The sequence below is a fragment of the Lolium rigidum genome, chromosome 6 (genome assembly GCF_022539505.1).
Source record: "Lolium rigidum isolate FL_2022 chromosome 6, APGP_CSIRO_Lrig_0.1, whole genome shotgun sequence".
NCBI lineage: Eukaryota > Viridiplantae > Streptophyta > Magnoliopsida > Poales > Poaceae > Lolium > Lolium rigidum.
In genome coordinates this window covers 25,706,562-25,725,764 of record NC_061513.1, presented here as the reverse complement: position 1 = coordinate 25,725,764, position 19,203 = coordinate 25,706,562, and the positions used below count along the sequence as shown (strand labels likewise).

General features: G+C 43.7%; 1 protein-coding gene across 1 annotated transcript; it reads left to right on the top strand.

Moving 5' to 3' along the window:
- The first annotated feature begins 1,404 nt into the window (after window positions 1–1,404).
- LOC124662320 lies at window positions 1,405–13,872 on the top strand. Its single transcript, XM_047200171.1, has 8 exons — window positions 1,405–1,536; window positions 1,607–1,931; window positions 11,254–11,342; window positions 11,422–11,508; window positions 11,909–12,094; window positions 12,595–12,807; window positions 12,928–13,074; window positions 13,501–13,872. Exons 1-8 carry the CDS (start codon window positions 1,405–1,407, stop codon window positions 13,870–13,872), a joined length of 1,551 nt encoding a protein of 516 aa, XP_047056127.1.
- The last annotated feature ends 5,331 nt before the right edge of the window (window positions 13,873–19,203 follow it).

Here is a 19,203-nt window from a genome sequence, read left to right as displayed (position 1 = left end):
CTCGACCGACGGGGAAAGTGACCTCCGCTTCCTTGCCGACGGGGAAACGGAGGAGGAGAGCAATGACGATCGCTTCTCCTGGGACGACTTCACCTCCTTCGAGGAGGAGGAGGAGGAGGAGGACGACACCTCCTCCGATGAGCCGCCGGCCAAGCGCTCACGCCCCTGGCCGGGGAACCTCAGCGACTTCGACAGCGACGACGACGCTGACGAGGAGGACGAGGACAACGAGGGCCCTACCGGCGGCCGCGGCAGCAGCGACGACGAGCCAGCCGGGAGTAGCACCGACAGCGGCGACGACGGCGACGACGAGGGCAGCGACGGCCCCTAGATAGGACCCTTAGCATAGGATCAGTAGTAGTAGATGGGGCAATGTATCCCCTGGTACTTCCTTTTGAGAGCAATCAGCTTTTTATGTAAGGAATCCGGTTATTAATGAAAAATTCCCTTTGATTTGATTTTGCCGATTTCCTTTATGCTAATTTAGCCGATTTCCCCTCATACTGACTTTGCCGATTGTCAACTTGGTCAACGCTCAATGAGCCGATGGCAACGCATCAGTCCCTCACAATCTATCCTTCATCTCTTCGACTGATGACTTTGAGATCTGGTGGACAATGTGGAAAATCCATGCCTTCAGGAGAGCCCTAAGACCGTTGCTGAAACAACTTGGGGCTGAAGCTGATACTTCTGCAGAACAGGCGCCACTTTCTCGCAAATCTCCTCGCGATAGTGTCCAGTGATGTTTTATAACCCTGCTCTGTTTCTTCAGCAACAAGATAGCCCAGAGCCTGTCAATCCCCCTTCAAATTCCTCCCACCAGCTCCAGTGGTCCTCTTCTGCAATAACTCACCACTTTTTTTTTAAAGATTGCGATGCAGAGCTAGCCGATTCCAATAAAATCGGCTCCCAAGAGTAAAGACTCTTCAGGGCCAGCTGCCCCCCGAGTCTCAGTCAGGGCGAGAACAGCAGTGAGAAAAGTAGCTGCCAGGAAAACTTTGAAGGGCAAAAACCCTGCGCCAGCTCCAGAAAGCTTATATGTAAGCTGTTCTATACCCCATCTTGTTCCATTCATCCTCCTAGGCTTTTATAGCGTGTCAGTGTCCATTAATCCTGCTCTTGCCGACCTCGACTGAAGATACCAGCGAGGAAACGCAGTCCAGCCGACGAGGCTCAAACTCGGGCACCTCTGAGGACACCACCACGCAAAAAACAGCCAGATGTGCCACCATCGGCAAGAGTCAATGCACCAAGAGGGCTCAGAAGGATCAGCAAACCCCTTCCTCGAATGTAGCGGCTCTCCAACTCCTCCTAGCTTAGTTCTTGTGCTTTGCTGCCCAGATCGGCTCATCATCTTTTTTGCGGCCTGATGAAACTTCCAGTGGGGACGTCGGGGAAGTTCTGATGCCCTCCAAAACTCTGGAGGTAACAACCTCTGAAGGTGACATCGACCAAGTCGCCACCTTAGCCAAACCCCAGGCAGAGACGCCACAACCGATTGCTTCGCCATTGGCTGTTCCCATGATCATCGGAGAGGTATGCTCCCTTTGTTGGGCTTGCCCTTACCCTGATCTGTAGACTTATGCTGCTTTCTGTTGTTTGTCAGGGCTGTGATCTCTCAGGCTTGCTGTCGTTCGACCCTGAATCTATCGAGCCGGCCCACTCCACAGTACGTGATGAACCGAGCCCCAGCGTCACCGCTGACCAACTCCAATGCCTCAAAGCTCTGCTTTCTTCACCCATTGAGACATTAGTCGAAAACTCTGAGGAAGTGAAGAACACTCTTGAAGAAACCCAGCCTCACGTCCCAGTGACGCTGCAGTTGAAGCTCTGGCCAGTCGTGATGTTGTCTGCTTTCAGGTCAAGGGTGCAGTTGGCTCGTCAGAGAATCGACTCACGCCACACCCACCTCCCGCTTGAACAAGCAACTGGTGACAGGCAAGGATGATGACGACGAGGCCGAGATCGCAGAGGTGGATCACGTCCGTGCTGGTGTACTCCGCGCCTTAGAAACTTTCCTTCAGTAGGGCCTGTGCATGTGGCAGTTTGTGCTTGTAATTCTAGAGTCGATGGCTATGCATCGGCTTTTTATTCTAGAGTCGATGGCTGTACATCGGCTGTGATTTCGCATTTTTTTTACTGGCCGATTTTTCTATCGGCCCCCAATATTTTACTGCACATGTGTCGCACATGTTCATCTGGTTAGGTGCCCCCCGAGCCGAATCTGTCAGGTAACTGCAGATATCGGCTCTGTAGTTAGCCAAGGTACTGTACTTGAACATCGGCACCGTCAGGATCAATGTTGACTTCTTCCAGCTCGTCAGCCGACGTAAACCTGTACCCCCGCGTTCCGCCGCCCGTTAGATCGATGTTGAACATGGGCAGAACGTATGGTGAGGATAATTTTGGCCGATTGCTGGAATCGGCCTCCATGTTGATCGAATTGCTCCATAAAGGTTTACATCTTGGTCTTGTTTCAGTATAACTACGTGACATTCTTGAGACGAGATTATCCCTTTTTATTTCTTGGGGCCGATCACAAGGATCGGCCTTGCCATGTTCGTCCACCGATTTTGCTCTCGTTACACGGACAGGCCGGTGGATAAGACCAGCCTCACCCCGTTTCTCGTCACGTCGATGCGCTCGCAGTCGTCCAAAGTGATGCCTGAGAGTGGCTCTTGGCCTGCCGTCTCCCAAACGTTCATGCCAGCCGTTGAAATCTCGGCTGAGTCATCTGCGTGGACGACCTCTACTTCATCTCCATCCCACTGTATTAAACATTGGTGCATCGTGGATGGAATGCAACAGTTGGCGTGGATCCAATCTCTCCCTAGCAGGACAGCATAGGTGCTCTTGCTGTCGACAATGAAGAATGTCGTAGGGATGGTTTTTCTCCCTATGGTCAGATCCACGTTCAGAACACCTTGCGCTTCAGATGCTTGGCCGTTGAAATCGCTCAGTGTAACGTTGGTCTTGATCAGATCCGAGCTAGAGCGTCCCAACCGTCGTAGCATGGAATATGGCATAATGTTGACTGCCGCTCCGGTGTCCACCAGCATCTTGTTGACAGGCTGCCCATTGATATAACCTCGTAGGTACAGGGCCTTCAGGTGTCTGTAGCTTCTTTCTCGTGGCTTTTCAAAGATAACTGGCCATGGGCCGCAGTCAAGTTGTGCCACAGGTGCTTCGTCCAATCCTAGAGCACTAAACTCCGCTGGGAGGATGAACACCATGTTTGTGCCAGCCGATGTCTCATCATCGTCTTTCCTTTGTTTGGGACGCCACTCTTTCTTTTGTGGTCGACCTTCTTCGTCCAGAGTTCGCTGAATTTTCGCGGCCAGATCAGGCCGTGCCTTCCTTAACGTGTGCAGGTACAACCTTTCAGCTTCCTCCAAACCACGTAGCCGCTGAACCCTACGCTTTTGGGAACGGCTGAGTCCATCAGGGCACCACCTTGGCCGGTGGTACTTATCTTCTTCTTCTTCATCGTCGTCTTCTAGCTCCTCGAGATCTTCCACCCGAGAGGACTCGGCGTACTTGTTCCGAGATGGGAGCGGCCCTAGACGTTTGAATACTGACACGGCTCCTGCACCCTTCTTCTTCTCTCTACATTCTGGGCAGTTGCCGATTGTAGGCAATCGGCTCATTCCTGAATCCCAGCAGTGTCTGAAGAAGGGACAGTCCCAGTGCCTATCCACGTCGTCTTGTTCTCTTGATTTCTCCTTGGCATGGCGCTCATATCTCTCCTCGTCGCGATCATGCCGGCGGTTTCTCCTGGCGTCTCTGCTAGCCAGACGATCTCTTTCGTCATCGTCGTCATATCGCCGGCGTTGGTCGTATTGACTCACGTATTTGTTGAGGAGGTGATCAGAGAGAGGTCGCTGATATCACACATTCTTCACTTCTCCCTCCGTGATGTAGCGCTTGCCATCTTGCCGGAGCCAATCGCGTGGAACGGCTTCCTCTTTGTCCTTGTTATGAGAGCAGCTGCCCTCGTCTCTGTCCTTACCAGAGTGGTGCCCAGGTCCTACCATGTTGATGCTGAACGAGAAACCTGGCTGGCACCTCCCAGGGTAAGTGCACTCCACCATGTTAACGGCGGGGAAGGGGTGCGTGTCGACTTTCATGGCGTACTGGCTAAAAATTAGCCGCCCTTGTTCTATCGCCATTTGGATCTGCTGACGCCACACCCTGCAGTCGTTGGTGGTATGGGTGAACGTGTTATGCCACTTGCAGTATGGCTTTCCGTTCAGCTCTGTGCCGTGGGGATTTTGTGGCCTTCGGGTAACTTCAGTTGCTTCTCCTTAAGTAAGAGGTCGAAAATTTGCTCAGCTTTAGTCACGTCGAATTCAAACCCTCTTGGAGGACCTTGTGGCTTAACCCACTTGCAGGACACGGGGCTTGCCCCCCGAGTCCATTCAGCCACTGCTACCTCTTGATCTCCCGCAGAGCCTTCATCTTCATCTGCTTCAACCAGGACCACCACACCTCTGGGTGGCGCTGTTCATATAATGACAGCTTCTGCACCATATGCGTCAGTGAAGGGTACTCTGCTTGGGAGGCCACATCCTTGATCGATGATGCAAGACCCACCACCGCCAACTCGACTGCTTCTTTTTCAGTCACACGAGCCGAATAGCCTCGGTTCCTAACGATCTGAAGCGCTGGATGTATTCGACACCGTTTCTCCGCGCTTCGTCGCACTTGTGCTAGATCGGCAATGCCAGGCTCGGAAGCCTCTGAGTGATACTGTAGGTGGAACTGTTCTTCCAACTGCTTCCAAGTCCGGATTGAGTCTGGTGGCAGCGACGTGTACCACCCGAAAGCCGATCCTGTGAGGGATTGTGCGAAGAACCTCACACGTAGTTCATCTGATGCTGAGATCGTGCCCAGCTGCGCCAAATATCGGCTCACATGCTCGATTGAGCTGGAGCCATCTGACCCACTAAACTTGGAGAATTCGGGGAGCCGATATTTGGGTGGTAGTGGGATCAAATCGTACTCGTTGGGGTACGGCTTGGAATAGCCGATTGCCCTCCTTTTCGGCACCATGCCGAACTGGTCTCTCAAGATTGTACTGGATCTGATCCGCGGTGATGGCTGCAGGAGTCGAACTCCGAAGATTCGCTGGAGTGGCATACTTAGCCAGCCACGCTTGCTTCTCAAGCTCTGAGCCAACTGCAGGAGTTGAGCTCTGGAGGTTCGTCGGAGTGGCATACTTAGCTAGCCACGTCTGCTTCTCAAGATCTGTTCTAGAAGTTCCTCCTGCTGTTCTAGAAGTCCCTGCTGTTGCAGTCTGGTTTGAGAGTACCCAGCTGCTGCAGTCTGGCACGTATGTGCACGTGTATCCGTGAGGGATCTCCTTAGGCGCCTCATACAAGAACTGGTAATCACTAGGGTCACCACCGATCTTGTAGACGACGTATGCCGGTGAACTCAGCACCTCTGGTGCTGCCAACGCGAACGGCAGCGGTGGTCGGGACTGGAGTGGTATCTCTCCTTGGTGAGTCCCCAGAGCTGGTCCTGATGGAGAATACTGATGGCTCATGATTTCCTGGATCACCCGAAGGGCGACACGCTCCAAAGTGTTCACCAGGCTCTCAGAATGGCGGTGCAGCGAATGAGCTACCATGAAATTAATCTCCTGACGCAGAGACCTGGTGCGTTCTTCTGAAGGGGTAGAGAGGTCCACTCCATCGAGCGCGCCTTCAGGCGAGAACCCCTTCCACCTGATGTCGTGTGAGCGGGTTCTCTGGAAAGAGCCGATGAGGTCGGCTTCGAGGATAGCTTTGACCTCGTCATACTTCTTCTTGAGCTCCTCAGTCAGATCTTCGTACGTGACCGGAGTACCTTCCGCCATCTCAGATGTAGATGGCGATGCAGTTGATATCGAAGATGGTCCCACCGGGCGTGCCAGAATGTGTTGCGGTCAGAAACCCACCGGCGAGCAGCGACGGGCAACACAGTAGAGCCGGGAGGCTTCCAGGACTGCGGCTGGCCCTGGTCCCTCGAGCGACGGCCCGCAAAGACTCGGCACGCACGTCCGATGCTGGTGCAAGGGCGTGCCACCTGACCTATACCTGGTCAGGGAAGGTGATGGATTTGCTTCGCTTAGTTTCCTCCATGGCATACACGTAAACATTAAATACGAGCCTCGATCGGCTCTCGAGTTGTCTCGTGAATCGGCTCAAGGAGCCGATCCACCCATGATCCGTATGAGGTATACGATCACATGGTGGTCCTGCTTGATCAATATAAAGCTTAAGACGACCTACGATGATTTAGGGTTTTCACCACATAATCGGAACATCCTACGCGTGATTGAGCCTGGCAGCCACGCACGGTGATAATAAACCGACCCTAGATGAGGCCTAAAAACCAACATGAAGTTGATCCCCGGAACATCTCATCTAGGGCTAGCAAACTACACCCTACGTGCTACTGGATCCTTCAACCCGTTTGCAAGGCCTAACTATGCAGATATTAAACTAATCCTTGAAGAACAAGGAGCAATCATAACGGATCGGATCTACTAAATAATGATCAAGCGGGGTGCCGCCCTTACACCTAAGATAGGTGTAAGGGCGGCTAGACGTCTAAGGGTCGCATGGACGAAAGCATATGATACAATGAAACAATGCTAACCCTAACACATCTATGATAACTACGTTGCTCGCCATCAACAAGGCTTCAGCACGAGCAACGCATGAACAACGAATAAACGTTACTTCCTAGATCGCAAGATGCGATCTAGGCAGCATGATGCTTACCCGGAAGAAACCCTCGAAACAAGGGGCTGGCGATGCGCCTAGATTGGTTTGTGATGAACGTGATTGTTGTTTATTTCATAAACCCTAGATACATATTTATAGTCCGTAGACTTTCTAACATGGGAATAATCCCAACCGTGCACGAGCCAAATTCTATCTAACCGACACGTATCCTACTATATTTACAGATACACGGGCAAACTAGCCCAAACTTTGTATACAAGACCGATTCATGTATTTCTTCCAGGTATATCCTTCAAGCCCATCTTAATCGCGGCCCACCTCTGATCCGGTCAAATTCTGGTGATAACAGAGACTAGCTAATGTGAATTAGGAACTTGTCCTAATTCCCAAATGGTGATTACAGGGAATATTATATTTAGGCAACATATGGATCAACTAAGCACAGTTAGGGAGAATTTGGATCAATTTGATCATAAGGAAACATCTGACAAGAAGGCAACATTACTTGATCCATATCACAAGAAGGTCAAGCCAACAATTTAATTAATCTCTAGGCAACAAAGCAAACATTTTAAAAATTCTCTCTAATCTTGTAACCTCTGATTTTATATATATAAAAGAAAATATACCGTAGGGGCTTCCCCTACGGTTTCATGATAAAAAAAAAGAAATCATAAAGCCCACATGTTTTCATTGAAGTAATCCACCATTGACATTAAAGCGTCAAGATGAACCAATAGCCCACATATTAAAGTTTAGAGGTATAATGTTAAGCTCACATGCCAGCAGATCAATAGGAGTAATACATATGGCAGTATCAAAAATACATGACAACACTAGATAAGCACAAGCAGGCAAGGAAAACCAACTTGGTCACATGCACAAGTGGGGTCCATTAGTAAGCAACACACTCACAAACTTGCATGGCATAGCTGTTGACACCACAGACAGTAGCTCAGTGCTATAAAAGCAAGGGCATCACAGCCAGCCAAACCATTTGGCTTTGGTTTCACTAAAGCACACCAGCAGTTCCATCACAGTAGCTCGGACAGCAAGAACACCTCATGATCCACAAGAACAACACACTAGATATACCACTAAAATCAACAGCTAGATTTTAGGAGGAAGCAGAAGCAGCGAGGAGGTGCAAGCATGCCACAAGAAGCAAGAAAGTTCAGAATCCAGAAGACCAAGCCTCTCTACAGCAGCAGGTTTCTATACAGCCAAATCCAACTATAACATATAAATTCATCAGTGGTATAGATCACAAGGATCTATCCCAGGTCATATTTGCACTTGTAAATTAATACAAGCATCCATAAGGGTTTGTTTGGGAAATTTTAACATCATCTGATCATGGTTATGATCTTAGCCTAATACATCACTCCACATAATCTACCAACAGCACCCAATCTTGCTAAATGGACATTTCTTCTGTGCACACTTCCAGGAGGTACCACAGAGTGGATTAAACCTAAGAAGATGGCACATGGGCACATTCTGCAAGTAATAAAATAGGCAAATCTCAAACTATAAATCATCAGTTTAAATTGTGAGAGGTGCTTCTCTCAGTCTACGTAGAGATGCCATGCCTGATCATCACAGAGAAATAAGAGCTATGCCATAGTATCTGTTCTTAATACAAATCCAAGCCTTAGCCTTTGCATCATCGGCTAAAGCAAGCATAGGTGTCCATTAAAATCAACTCAAGCATCATTAGAAGCTTGGGATGGACATTTGCATCATCTGGTCATATAGCCCAGATCAATACCTATTTTCTACTCTACACAAGCACCTACAGCACTATATCTTACACCAACATACCATCACCATGTGCTCACTCAATTGTGGCACTACAGGATAATCATGACAGTGAGATAGCACATGGGCACGTATGTAAAGAAAGAAAAGACATTGAATCGCAGCTACAAGATCATCAGTTTAAGAACAAATAAGCCATCAAATAAAGCATCTATAAGCAGCAGATATATGTCCATTGGATGCATCTCAATACACCACCAACACAAGCTTGTCCAGGATCATGTATGCACATGATCTAGGTAGCAGTAACAACAGCCTGGAATTGAAGCACAATTAAAACAACAATATCAAAGCACCATAAGTATGCTTCCAATCTCAGAGACAAACCACCAAGCCCAGCATCAAGTAAACATTGCATATTTTAGTGTATATATAGTTCCGTCAGTAAAAGTAACACAACCAGACACACATGCCAGGGATAGTTAAGCAAGTCCCAAACAGTGACAGTGATGTATATATAAGCATGATGATATAAGAATAAAACTCATCTAATGCTTGCAAGCTAACAACTGAATATTACTGAACCTAACAATCCAGTTTCATCAGAGTAATATCACAACAGGTCACACCCATACTTTGGATGATTAACTCATCCTCAATGAAGCATTACTGCCGCGATAAGCTATAGATTCATAGAGCTGCAGTTACACCACTACCACAGCAAATTCATTTATCAATCAAATAGCATCATACCAATATCGTAATTTGAATTAAGTAGAGCAATAGCTAGACCGCAAGCACATAAGTAGGAATTTTTGGCAGCTCACAACACCAAATCATGGACAGCTAGAGAGAAAGAGAGATATATATATATAGCTCACAGTGAAGTAGAGTAGTAGCCAGAGTCGTTGACGCCGTGGTTGCGTCGTAGCATCGTCCCATCGGCTTCAAGGATGAATTAGTCGCAGCACTACCAGCACATCACCATCTCCACCAGTGCATCAACCACAACCAGCACCATATCACCACCGAGTACACAACCACAGTAGTATAGAGCAAGTAGCAGGGGTGGTCAGGGTTGTCAACAAGGATGACCAAGGGCTCGAGGAGGTAGTCGAGATCGACGAGGAGCTTGAGCCGGCACCAAAGATGGCCGGAGGTGCCAGGGGCGGTCGACATCGACCAGCGCCGTGAGCTGTGGTGACGGAGGGGGTCACAGGGGTTCGATGCAGGGCTGTAGAGAAGCACATCAGAAGGAATCTGGCGGAGGAGGACATGCTAGAGGTCAGCCGACCTGCGGTGGCGCCGGAATCGACCGGTGACGGCCAAAACTGGAGGCGGCTAGGGTTAGTCTGGGGAGCAGGTGTGGACGACAAGGGCGCCGCGGCGAGGGGGTTTTGGTGGAGAAGAAAGATGAGAGGGAGGCGAAGCCTCGTGAGCGAGCGGCGGCGACGGAGACGGCCAGCAATCGGCAAGAGTCGCGGGCGGCGACCACATCATGAACGAGCAGAGAGGAATCAAGGTGGAGGGTCGTGCGTGGGTGACCGAGAGAATGAGAAGAGAGAGTGGGAGGGTTTGGGTCGGTTTGGGTTGACCCCAAACTAGGCCAAGCCGGACCAGTCTTCTTCGGCCGATTTTCTCAGCAGCCCCATGGTCCACAGCCTAACTAACATTTTAGTGTAATTGTTTAGGAAATTCTTTTCAATAAAATCAATACTAGAAAGCAAGCAAATAAATATTCGTTGATACTAGAAAATTTTAAATAGAAAATAATATGTATTCAAAGGTACTTCTTAACTATAATCCAATAGTTCCCACTTATTTCTTTAACGTTATATTTAATTATTCAAAATTCCAACCCTAATAAAATCGCTTAAAATGTGATTCTATAATGGAGGAAAATATCAGAATAATTAATACTCTTTCTCTTCAACTATATTTGATGTTTACTAAATAAAACAAATATACATGCTCATTTTATCTTAAATTCTTACAAGTCCTAGATGCAAATTAAATTGTTCATTCCATGTCTTCACCCTAATACTTATTCTTTTATAATAAATGCGTCTGGTCCAATAGGAAAATGCCAATTTGGGCCGAGAGAGACAAAACCCAGCTCCTGCTCACGTGCAACCAAACGCTATCTCGTCCTGTCCCACGCGGTCCCTTTCTACCAGCCCCACGCGACGCGGGCCCACACGACGCGGCCCCACACGTTAGTACGGAACGGTCAACTAAACGGGAATCCTGCTGTCTGAGCTGCTTCTGCGCGTTTCAAACAAGGACTTGGGGAAAACTGAGGAAAAACTAAGGAGCTGGGGAAAACTGAGCACAACTAAGTACCCGAGGGCACGAAAATAGAAATCCCTATTATTAATGGACAAGCCAGCCCACATGAGCAAAATCTTGGTCCACATACATACCTACCTTTACCAACTTTCCAAAATTAATTCTAAAGATTTCCTTTACATTAAATACTGCATATCTTCAATCATTAAAACCTAAAGATTTATGTAATAAATAAGAATCAAACACTTATATCTACCATATAATGAAATTTAATAATATGATTTCTACTCCTATCGAGAATTCAATCCTTACAATTGAATGAATTAATGGTGACCATCAAATTTTTTTGCGCCTCAAAATGCTATAAATATGGATGCACACACAATACAAAACTTCGCATCCAAGGTTCATAGAATGAAAGAAAGACATGCTATTAGAGCTGCCGTCGTACTTTCATATCTTCTTCTAGTCGCCGGAGGAAAAGATGCAAGAACTACAACACAATGGGAAAATACTAGCCCATTCCTTATGGATCGACAAACTAATAAAACCATTGTGGTAAGAATAAGTATTCATCTTATTTTCTTTAATTATCATTGTTTTCATTTTCTAACAAGCAGAGAAAACATCAAAGTAGATGGAAGGAGAAGATATCTATGATTGCATAGATGTGAATCTACAACCAGCTTTAAGCCAACCATTATTGAAAGACCACAAAATTCAGGTAAATTACTTCCATAAATATATGATTTACAATCATTCATTATACCAAATTTATTTAGATTTATTTTTTCAACATAAATGACTTTTAAGTTAACCTATATAGAAGAATGTTACTTAGGTGGAAACTATGTAGACTAATCCGGATTATTGTGATAATATTTTGTTCTGACTTACAATTTTTCATTGTGTAGCTTGTTCTACCAACTTTTAGTTTCAAATCGTAAGTCCATCTGTTCTTTTTGTATATTCTGATCAAAACATTGAAAGTGAAATGAAGTAGGAGTCGTATGGTATATTTGCTTCATAAATAATGAATAAAACTAGAAATTTTGTATAGATGTGATACTTTATTGGCAATACATACATGATTGTAAGGTGATCAAGTTTTGCTTGTCAAGCAGATGGAACCAAGTTCTTTTCCGATTGGACTGAATGTAAAACCTCTGTTGCGACAAGTTATTTCACAAGCGCATATGTCTATTTTGGAATGCCCGGCAGGAATGGTTCCAATACTGCGTAATAGGAGAAGGGACCAAATATCATCAAAAAAAATTGATATAATGATTAACAAAGATAAACAACAAGAGGTTGGTTTTCTAATTTTGTTTTCGTAATGATCTTGGTATCCTAGTTTATTATGCAACTAGCACATAGTTGTTTCATGCCTAGTGGTTTTAATAAAATTTCATTTTAGAAGGTTACTCTAGTGCAAAGTCATCTTTGAATGCTAACTTTAAAGATTCTAATGACGGTTGTAGAAAGATATATTTGGCTAGGGGTCAGAAAATCAATAAATGGTAAATTATACATATAATATAAATTTATAAAATATACAAATGTACAATAAATTTTAAGTTTTGATTATTATACTGAATCTTATACCTTCACGTAGATATTGGAATAACATAATAATTTCTATATTCATGTTCTTTCAATCATATGTGACTGAAGTTTTTTTGCCATATTTATGTAAGATTTTGTTTAATGGATTTTTAGATACTGGTGGCTCTAACTCTTAGTTGAAAATGTTAAGTTATACTCATTGATGCCATACACCATACGTAAACTGAATTATCTCTATTTGTAGGAGGCCGGAATCAAATACTATGCTGATTTATATGGAGTGCGAGCTACAATAAATGTTTATGAGCCAAAGGTGAAGAAAGGTAGCAACGATGCTAGTCAAACGGCGATTCAAATTGATAACGGACCAAGGGGCCATGTAGACAGCATATGTGTTGGTTACTCAGTATCTCCAAGTGCCCATGGTGATAACTTTGCAAGGTTTCATGCTGGTTGGGTAATATATAATACTTTGTTGGATACACATTAAGTTATCAAGTACATAAATTTTATAGTTGCAGTTCCAAAAATAATTTGATATAGTTTTTATTTACCTTTGTATGAACTTGGGTCACAGCGTAACGGCAAGTTAAATAAAACATGCTTTGATCACGACTGTCCTGGTTTTGTGCAAATTAGCCACAATGTTGGTCTTGGAGGAAGAGTGCAACCTGTTTCAGTGTACAATGGACCACAATATGTAATAAACATTCTTATCTTCAAGGTACTCCTTTGTTCACCAAATTTTGGATTTCCTATATATGCTGAAAATGTGCATGCAAATGGTTGTTCTTACTTTTGTATTTGATAGGCATAACTAATTTAGATAGTTCACTATGATATACAGTGAGTTACTAAAGATAGTTAAAATATCTTTTGTTTCCTATAATTAAAATAATCCCCGCAAACTATCATTTGACACACATGTGAGCAATCAACATGAAAATTGACCGAAAAGAGCCTACGAGTTACCAAAAAATAGTGCGGTTCAGTTGGAACATTCAATAATGAAAAATATTATTGCTTATAGGGTGCACAATATGTATCTTGGGAGGAATAGAAACAAATGCAAGCATTGTAGACTATGGACTACATATTTGACATGATCATATTTGTCCAGTCTGATTTGATTCAAAATTTTATTTTTTAGGACCCAAAGACAAATAACTGGTGGTTGTCTTACGGCGAAGATAACACACCTATTGGATATTGGCCAAGTTCATTATTCAATAGCATTAACAATAAAGGAAAATTTTCATTTTGGGGCGGGTATGTTTCAGGACCGACAGCCTCATCAGATTCCCCACAAATTGGTAGTGGTCATTTTGCCTCTGAAGGATATGGAAAGGCATCTTTTATGCGAAACATTCAAATTGTTGATGAGAACAGCAAGCTTGTTACTCCAAATGAATACAAAGGCCGTTATGGCATTAGTGATACAAGGAAATATAGCGTTGATGGTTATAAGGTTAATAAGTATGGTATACACATGTACTATGGTGGACCAGGCAATTTAGTATGAAAAGCAATGTACTCCCCTAACTAAATAAAGTTGTAATTGTACTACTTGAGTTGTTTAGTTATATATTTGCTTGAATTTAATCATGCACTGATATATGTTTCTGGAGGTAGTTGATGAGGGTCAACCTTAAGGGGAGGACTGATCTTCATAGATTTGGAGGGATTCTTGGGAAAAGACAGAGAGGGAGTCAATGGACACGAAGAAAAACAGTCAGAGTGAAAAGAACCCTCAATGCATAATACAATAGAAATGCACGATTATAAAAAACAATAATGCCTTATCGAATGTGAAAGGACACAGGCCCCAAACAACAAATCGGATATGATCGCCACACTACCGGCATATGTAACTTCTAGATTAGTTTTTTCTGCTTGTGCGATGATGAGTAAATTTTAGATTATGTTTTATCTTATGTGTTCTCGTTAGTAGTGTTTAGGTCTTAACATTTTACATCTCTAGCCCGCACCTTCTCAACTTTTTTCACCATGATCTCTTAAATAAGAAAGTTGATGGATAAACCAATTGAAGCAATCATTTTTGGACACAAATAGGCTGATTGAAAGCAATATCTGCCTTCCATACAATTACCTATGAACCTTGGAGTCATGCCAAGGAGGCAGATCAAAAAACACGACAACATGTGCTTTGCGACTTGCGGTACAGTGGTACCCGCCCATTCTATCCCATCATACCACGTGGTGTTTACACCGCCTCGTCAATTATTTTGACGTGTGCAATCGGATCACATATTGGACATACAGAGACACCAGAATGACGGAACATCACCTCGGGAAGGGACTTGGAGGCGGAACTCTGAACTCGGAGGCTTGGAAATCAATCTTCATCATCATCACCATCTCCTTCACCATCTTTATCACCATCCACTAGTAGAGAGCAACACTATGGACATGGGTCCAAAACCCCATCGAAAATAGAAAAGGGCCCGTTGCCATGAGCCACCTATGGCTAATGGAAGGCCTCTATATATGGCAACATGAAAAACCCCGATATGCATGTGTTTATGTGGTTTGGGATCGAAACCTTCTCGCGACACAAGTTTTTTTGGACATTTTAACTCTGGCATGGTGCAAAAAAGGAAAAAAAAAATGTCGGCAGTCTCCAACGAAGCAACTATAGATTTGGAAGTGACTAAGTATTTCAAGTCGAGAATAGCTTGATGGCGAACAGTGGCGGAGCTTGGCCCAAAATCCATGTGGGCTAAAGAGAAAAGATGAATGTTAAAGATTAAAAGACACATATTTTTAATCCAAGTCTAAAAATATCAGGAATTCCTCCAAGTCGGGGGGTTGGGGGCGGTGACCCCCACTCACTTATGGAGACCATATAGCGTGTAGTGGCATGGCCATTGCCATACGTACATGAAGCGCCTCACATCGCGCTTTATATGTAGTCCCGTCAACTCAACCAACCTCTAATATACCAGGTTTAGAGGCTACAAAAAGAGAGAATAGAAAAGTGTGCATTGCATGCATGCATAGAAAATCGAGGAATTTTTGCGCTTTTGCTCTTTAAAACTATCAAAGGGGTCGATGTTTCTCTTGCATCAGTGGAATTGAGTTAGTCATCGATGTGAGTGCGACAAATTTTGACATGACCTTTGCGAATTCATGTGTTTTTGGAAGAACAAATTTTAATTCAAATCAAATATGGATAATATGAATTCAAATAGAAATTGAGTTGAATTTGAATTCCAAACTATAATATGAAATACAACATATAAAATTAGACACATTTGATAATTCCAAATGAATAAATAATTTAATCTTTATTACAAATATCATTACCCAATTATTTAGATGTCACATAGATAGAAATAGAGAAAGATTACAAAAGGAAAATAAAAGAAGTCCTAACTCTAAATCTTCTCAATCTTCCACTCTTCTTTTCCTGCAAAAATAAATAACATAGACAAAAGGAAATGTTGTGTTAGGTTAAAATGTTTGTCTCCACCTTTGGGAAACAATTTTTAGTGTTGGAGACTAGCTAATGGAAATTAGGAACTTGTCCTAATTCCCAAGTGGTGATTAGAGGGAGTATTATTTTTAGGCAACATATGGATCAACTAAGCACAGTTAGGGAGAATTTGGATCAATTTGATCATAAGAAAACATCTAACAAGAAGGCAAAAGGGACTAGAGGCAACATTACTTGATCCATATCACAAGAGGTTCAAGCCAAGAATTTTGATCCAACTAATCTCTAGGCAACAAAGCAAACATTTTAAAAATCCCCTCTAATCTAGTTAGAAACCATAAAGCCCACATGTTTTCATTTAAGTAATCCACACATTGACATTAAAGCGTCAAGATGAACCATTAGCCCACATATTAAAGTTCAGAGGTATAATGTTAAGCTCACATGCTAACATATCAATAGGAGTAATACATCTGGCAGTATCAAAAATACATGACAACACTAGATAAGCACAAGCCCGGTCGTGCCTTGCACTAGCATGCAAGGAAAACCAACTTGGTCACTTGCACAAGTGAGGTCCATCAGTAAGGAACACACTCACAAACTTGCATGGCATAGCTGTTGACACCACACACTGTAGCTCAGTACTATAAAAGCAAGGTCATCACAGCCAGCCAAACCATTTGGCTTTGGTTTCACTAAAGCACACCAGCAGTTCCATCACAGTAGCTCGGACAACAAGAACACCTCATGATCCACAAGAACAACACACTAGATAAACCACTAAAATCAACAGCTAGATTTTAGGAGGAAGCAGAAGCAGCGAAGAGGTGCAAGCATGCCACAAGAAGCAAGAAAGTTCAGAATCCAGAAGACCAAGCCTCTCTACATCAGCAGATTTCGATATAACCAAATCCAACTATAACATATAAATTCACTAGTGGTATAGATCACAAGGATCTATCCCAGGTCATATTTGCACTTGTAAATTAATACAAGCATCCATAAGGGTTTGTTTGGGGAATTTTAACATCATCTGATCATGGTTATGATCTTAGCCTAATACATCACTCCACATAATCTACCAACAGCACCCAATCTTGCTAAATGGATATTTCTTCTGTGCATAGTTCCAGGAGGTACCACGGAGTGGACTAAACGTAAGAAGATGGCACATGGGCAGATTGTGCAAGTAATAAAATAGGCAAATCTCAAACTATAAATCATGAGTTTAAATTGTGAGAGGTGATTCTCTCAGTCTACATAGAGATGCTATGCCTGATCATCAAAGAGAAATTAATAAGAGCTATGCCATAGTATCTGTTCTTAATACAAATCCGAGCCTTAGCCTTTGCATCATCGGCTATAGCAAGCATAGGTGTCCATTAAAATCAACTCAAGCATCATTAGAAGCTTGGGATGGACATTTGCATCATGTGGTCATCTAGCCCAGATCAATACCTATTTTCTACTCTACACAAGCACCTACAGCACTATATCTTACACCAACATATCATCACCATGTGCTCACTCAATTGTGGCACTACAGGATAATCATGGCAGTGAGATAGCACATGGGCACGTATGTAAAGAAAGAAAAGATATTGAATCGTAGCTACAAGATCATCAGTTTAAGCAAGAGTAAGCATCAAATAAAGCATCCATATATAAGCAGCAGATATGTCCATTGGATGCATCTCAGTACACCACCAACACAAGCTTGTCCAGGATCATGTATGCACATGATCTAGGTAGCAGCAACAATAGCCTGGAATTGAAGCACAATTAAAACAACAATATCAAAGCACCATAAGTATGCTTCCAATCTCAGAGACAAACCACCAAGCCCAGCATCAAGTAAACATTGCATATTTTAGTGTATATATAGTTCCGTCAGTAAAAGTAACACAACCAGACACACATGCCAGGGATAGTTAAGCAAGTCCCAAACAGTGACAGTGATGTATATATAAGCATGATGATATAAGAATAAAACTCATCTAATGCTTGCAAGCTAACAACTGAATATTACCGAACCTAACAATCCAGTTTCATCGAGTAATATCACAACAGGTCACACCCATACTTTGGATGATTAACTCATCCTCAATGAAGCATTACTGCCGCGATAAGCTATAGATTCATAGAGCTGCAGTTACACCACTACCACAGCAAATTCATTTATCAATCAAATAGCATCATACCAATATCGTAATTTGAATTAAGTAGAGCAATAGCTAGACCGCAAGCACATAAGTAGGAATTTTTGGCAGCTCACAACACCAAACCATGGACAGCTAGAGAGAAAGAGAGAGATATATATATATAGCTCACAGTGAAGTAGAGTAGTAGCCAGAGTCGTTGACGCCGTGGTTGCGTCGTAGCATCGTCCCATCGGCTTCAAGGATGAATTAGTCGCAGCACTACCAGCACATCACCATCCCCACCAGTGCATCAACCACAACCAGCACCATATCACCACCAGTACACAACCACAGTAGTATAGAGCAAGTAGCAGGGGTGGTCAGGGTTGTCAACAAGGATGACCAAGGGCTCGAGGAGGTAGTCGAGATCGACGAGGAGCTTGAGCCGGCACCAAAGATGGCCGGAGGTGCCAGGGGCGGTCGACATCGACCAGTGCCGTGAGCTGTGGTGACGGAGGGGGTCACAGGGGGTCGATGCAGGGCTGTAGAGCAGCACATAAAAGGAATCTGGCGGAGGAGGACATGCTAGAGGTCAGCCGACCTGCGGTGGTGCCGGAATCGACCGGTAACGGCGGCCAAAACTGGAGGCGGCTAGGGTTAGTCTGGGGAGCGGGTGTGGACGACAAGGGCGCCGCGGCGAGGGGGTTTTGGTGGAGAAGAAAGATGAGAGGGAGGCGAAGCCTCGTGAGCGAGCTGCGGTGACGGAGACGGCCAGCAAATAAAATCAATACTAGAAAGCACGCAAATAAATATTCGTTGATACCAGAAAAAATTAAATATAAAATAATATGTATTCAAAGGTACTTCTTAACTATGATCCAATAGTTCCCACTTATTTCTTTAGTGTTATATTTAATTATTCAAAATTCCAACCCTAACTTAAAATCACTTAAAATGTGATTCTATAATGGAGGAAAATATCAAAAGAATTAATACTCTTTCTCTTCAACTATATTTTATGTTTACTAAATAAAACAAATATACATGCTCATTTTATCTTAAATGCTTACAAGTCCTAGATGCAAATTAAATTGTTCATTCCATGTCTTCACCCTAATACTTATTCTTTTATAATAGTGGAGAATTATATTAAACTCTTAAGCAACTAGCTCTTATCATAAACAATTTTCAATTAAGAATTATCATCTTAAAAAGTTACTCCTTTTAAGTACCTATATAATAATCATTAAAC

What these genes read in the sequence shown, in the direction of transcription:
- LOC124662320 (XM_047200171.1), top strand. Translation starts at nt 1,405, where the DNA reads ATGCCCTCCAAAACTCTGGAGGTAACAACCTCTGAAGGTGACATCGAC. An exon ending in TTCCCATGATCATCGGAGAG is followed by an intron (nt 1,537 to 1,606) that starts GTATGCTCCCTT and finishes GTTGTTTGTCAG; the next exon opens with GGCTGTGATCTCTCAGGCTT. An exon ending in CAAGGTTTCATGCTGGTTGG is followed by an intron (nt 12,808 to 12,927) that starts GTAATATATAAT and finishes CTTGGGTCACAG; the next exon opens with CGTAACGGCAAGTTAAATAA.